The 5092-nt window shown below is 35.8% G+C and overlaps 1 protein-coding gene across 1 annotated transcript; it reads right to left on the bottom strand.

The window, feature by feature from the left end:
* Positions 1–2194: 2194 nt before the first annotated feature.
* LOC119583859 lies at positions 2195–4000 on the bottom strand. Its single transcript, XM_037932587.1, has 6 exons — positions 3883–4000; positions 3736–3767; positions 3493–3626; positions 2983–3294; positions 2732–2945; positions 2195–2236 (listed from the first exon to the last, which is right to left on the bottom strand). The coding sequence occupies exons 1-6, from the start codon at positions 3998–4000 to the stop codon at positions 2195–2197; spliced, it is 852 nt and encodes a 283-aa protein (XP_037788515.1).
* Between the last annotated feature and the right edge of the window lie 1092 nt (positions 4001–5092).

Below are 5092 nucleotides of genomic sequence, written 5' to 3'. Positions count from 1 at the left end.
TTTTATATATATATCAAATAATATATATATATAGATATATATATATATATATATATATATATATATATATACATATATTACATATATATACTATATATACATATATCTACATATATATAATATATATCTAATATATATATATATATATATATATATTATATTATATATTATATATGTATATCTTATCTATATATCTATTATATATATATATATATTATATCATATTCTTTTTTATGTATATATATCATATACTATATATATATTATATATATATATATCTATATACTATATATATTATATATACCACCCACATACACAGGAAACTCTCTCTCCTCTCTCTCTCTTCTTCCCCTCTCTCTCTCTCTCTCTCTATATATATATATATATATATATTAATATATATATATATATATATATATATATATATATATTTTGGGGGGAGTGAGTGCTGCAACATTTTAATATGCAAATTGACCAGCTTTCTTTCCTTTCTTTGTCTCCCCCATTATGTCCCTGGCTTGGGAGGTTCCACGTGTGTCGATTGGCAGAGCAACAAGCCAAAGGCCCTTCCCGGCGCAGCTGAACTTTCCCTTTCTCTCACCCTATGTCCCTGGGATCGTTATTCCAGGGGAAAGGAGGAGCCGTGTGCCGTCTTTGGCGTTGAAGAGCTGATTTCGTATGTGTATGTATTATCTACACACGCATGTACATGCATATATATATATATATATATATATATATATATATATATATATATATATATATATATATATATATACATATACATATACATATACATATACATATACATATACATATACATATACATACACATACACATACACATACACACACACACACACACACACACACACACACACACACGGGTCAGTCAGCATTTAGACCGAACATTCACAATTTTACTAACTTCACAAATATAAGGAACGGAAATCAGCCTGGTAGCAAATTTACTTCCCTGGTTTTCCTACACAGAGAACAGTTTCAGTATTGCTAATCGAGAGAAAAGAATGACTGACGAGGCAGCGATACGAGCCTTCCATACGCCTAGCGGATGGGGCATCTTATAGGTAGCTTGAGAGGTCATGTTCCTCCCCATACAACCTCAAGGACGTGATAAGGGAGAGGGAGGGCAGTCCCCTTATACTGATGCGATTCGGCATTATGGTAAAGTGGTGTTCAGGCTGGTCTACAGCCATGAAGGTGAGTTTAAAAAGATGAAAAGAAAATCTAAGGTGAACATTTTCTTTTTTTTGAAGATTTGTGCTGGTATGTTATAGGTGTTTATCATAACTAATATACTAATTTTGTATTTCAGGTATGGGGTTCCTGTTGGTTATCACCAGCTTAGTATCGGCCGCTCCACAGTTTCAGTTGAAGATTATCCTTAACACATGTCAGAGTTGATACATTAAATAAATAAAATGTTCCTCTAATAACAATGATATCTTTGTTCACAGGCGATGCCCTACGAGTTCACTTACGGAGTGAACGTCGAGAGCACAGGAGACATGAAGGAACACAAAGAGTCTGCGTCACCTTCAGGGAGAACCGAAGGCGAATATCGCTGGCTTCAGCCTAATGACTTGTACAGGTGGGAGAAAAGGAGTATTTTCAAGTGTAGTTTACAAAATGCGTTTGAGGTCTTTCTCACTAGGTGAATAGAGTCAGGATTAAACTGCAGTTTTAAAGCTTAGAGTAGACACTGTAGAAAACACAACAAACTAACAGTAGACGCAACAACACTATTCACGATATCATATATATTCAGCAATGAACACTCGAAGTGCAGAGTAACACGGTACTTCGTAGAGGGAGACGCTGGTTACCAAGACACCCTGAGTGCGGAGCCGGGAGAGCGGGTGTCCAACTACTACTGTAACTCCCTGGGGGATTCCTCGTCGCGTCTAAGGCAACAGCAAACGTTCACTAGCTCGCAGGATTCCAGAATTCAGCCTAACTTTGGTAGTACACAGGCTACGAGGATCCATCCAGCCTTCGGTAATTCACAATCTACCAGGACACAACCTGCCTTCAGCAATTCAGTCTTCAAGGTCCCAGTCATCTTTCGGCTTTCAGTCTTCAAGAACACCAACCGGCTGTCGGCAATGTACAATTTTCAGGCCCCCAAATAAACCTTTAGAAGCACACAATCGTCAGAACCGGAACCAGGGATTTAGTACTGCGCAAGGCTTCCAGAACCAATGGAATTCTCAGACTACCGGAGAAGTGATTTGATGGCGGTATAATCGACGGAGGCTTCATTGATGGTAGAATTATCAACGGAGGGATAGTAGGAGAGAAAATGCATTCACAGCATCAAACAGCTTCAGTCAAGAAGAGATCGCTCTCAGGCATCATTCTCTGACAACAGCAGCATAAACCGAGGCGTTGCTGTCATTCTAGCTGGCGATTTTATATTATTATATAATTATATATATATTTTATATATAATATATATATATATATATATATATATATATATATATATATTATAAAATATATAATATATATATATATATAATATATATATATATAAAATATATATCATATATATATATATCTATATATATATTATATTTTATATAATAATATATATATATATATTATATTTTATATATATATATATATATATATATATATATATTATATAATCGCCAGCTAGAATGACAGCAACGCCTCGGTTTATGCTGCTGTTGTCAGAGAATGATGCCTGAGAGCGATCTCTTCCTTGACTGAAGCTGTTGATGCTGCTGAATGCATTATTCTCTCCTACTATCCCTCCGTTGATAATTCTACCATCAATGAAGCCTCCGTCGATTATACCGCCATCAATCACTTCTCCGGTAGTCTGAGAATTCCGTTGGTTCTGGAAGCCTTGCGTAGTACTAAATCCCTGGTTCCGGTTCCTTGACGATTGTGTGCTTCTAAAGGTTTATTGGGTGCCTGAAAATTGTACATTGCCGACAGCCGGTGGTGTTCTTGAAGACTGAAAGCCGAAAGATGACTGGGACCTTGAAGACTGAATTGCTGAAGGCAGGTTGTGTCCTGGTAGATTGTGAATTACCGAAGGCTGGATGGATCCTCGTAGCCTGTGTACTACCAAAGTTAGGCTGAATTCTGGAATCCTGCGAGCTAGTGAACGTTTGCTGTTGCCTTAGACGCGACGAGGAATCCCCCAGGGAGTTAAAGTAGTAGCTGGACAGCCGCTCTCCCGGCTCCTCACTCAGGGTGGCTTGGTAACCAGCGTCTCCCTCTACGAAGTACCGTGTTACTCTGCACTTCGAGTGTTCATTGCTGAATATATATGATATCGTGAATAGTGTTGTTGCGTCTACTGTTAGTTTGTTGTGTTTTCTACAGTGTCTACTCTAAGCTTTAAAACTGCAGTTTAATCCTGACTCTATTCACCTTGTGAGAAAGACCTCAAACGCATTTTGTAAACTACACTTGAAAATACTCCTTTTCTCCCACCTGTACAAGTCATTAGGCTGAAGCCAGCGATATTCGCCTTCGGTTCTCCCTGAAGGTGACGCAGATTCTTTGTGTTCCTTCATGTCTCCTGTGCTCTCGACGTTCACTCCGTAAGCGAACTCGTAGGGCATCGCCTGTGAACAAAGATATCATTGTTATTAGAGGAACATTTTATTTATTTAATGTATCAACTCTGACATGTGTTAAGGATAATCTTCACTGAAACTGTGGAGCGGCCGATACTAAGCTGGTGATAACCAACAGGAACCCCATACCTGAAATACAAAATTAGTATATTAGTTATGATAAACACCTATAACATACCAGCACAAATCTTCAAAAAAAAGAAAATGTTCACCTTAGATTTTCTTTTCATCTTTTTAAACTCACCTTCATGGCTGTAGACCAGCCTGAACACCACTTTACCATAATGCCGAATCGCATCAGTATAAGGGGACTGCCCTCCCTCTCCCTTATCACGTCCTTGAGGTTGTATAGGGAGGAACATGACCTCTCAAGCTACCTATAAGATGTCCCATCCGCTAGGCGTATGGAAGGCTCGTATCGCTGCCTCGTCAAAGTCATTCTTTTCTCTCGATTAGCAATACTGAAACTGTTCTCTGTGTAGGAAAACCAGGGAAGTAAATTTGCTACCAAGGCTGATTTCCGTTCCTTATATTTGTGAAGTTAGTAAAATTGTGAATGTTCGGTCTAAATGCTGACTGACCCGTGTGTGTGTGTGTGTGTGTGTGTGTGTGTGTGTGTGTATGTGTATGTGTATGTGTATGTATATGTATATGTATATGTATATGTATATGTATATGTATATGTATATGTATATATATATATATTATATATATATATATATATATATATATATATATATATATATATATATATATATATGCATGTACATGCGTGTGTAGATAATACATACACATACGAAATCAGCTCTTCAACGCCAAAGACGGCACACGGCTCCTCCTTTCCCCTGGATAACGATCCCAAGGACATAGGGTGAGAGAAAGGGAAAGTTCAGCTGCGCCGGGAAGGGCCTTTGGCTTGTTGCTCTGCCAATCGACACACGTGGAACCTCCCAAGCCGGGGACATAATGGGGGAGACAAAGAAAGGAAAGAAAGCTGGTCAATTTGCATATTAAAATGTTGCAGCACTCACTCCCCCAATATATATATAAAATATATATATATATATATATATATATATATATATTATATATATAGAGAGAGAGAGAGAGAGAGAGAGAGAGAGAGAGAGAGAGAGTTACCTGTGTATGTGTGTGTATATATATATATATATATATATATATATATATATATATATATATATATATATATATATATATATACATATATATATATATATAATACATATATATATATATACATATATATATATATTATATATATATAATATGTATATATATGTATATATGTATATATATGTATATATATGTATATATATGTATATATATACATATTATATATTAGTATATTATATTTATATATATATATATTATATATATATTATATAATATATATATATATAATATATTATGGTATACAGTTATATTTTATACTA

The sequence above is a fragment of the Penaeus monodon genome, chromosome 17 (assembly GCF_015228065.2).
Source record: "Penaeus monodon isolate SGIC_2016 chromosome 17, NSTDA_Pmon_1, whole genome shotgun sequence".
NCBI classification, from domain to species: Eukaryota; Metazoa; Arthropoda; class Malacostraca; order Decapoda; family Penaeidae; genus Penaeus; species Penaeus monodon.
This window is presented reverse-complemented; position numbering and strand designations above follow the sequence as displayed.

Coding starts and splice junctions, on each gene's coding strand:
- LOC119583859 (XM_037932587.1), bottom strand. CDS start 4,000: ATGTTCCTCCCTATACAACCTCAAGGACGTGATAAGGGAGAGGGAGGG. Junction 3,768..3,882: donor GCTGGTCTACAGCCATGAAG/GTGAGTTTAAAA, acceptor TTTGTATTTCAG/GTATGGGGTTCCTGTTGGTT. Junction 2,237..2,731: donor AAGGAAGAGATCGCTCTCAG/GCATCATTCTCT, acceptor CTTCTCCGGTAG/TCTGAGAATTCCATTGGTTC.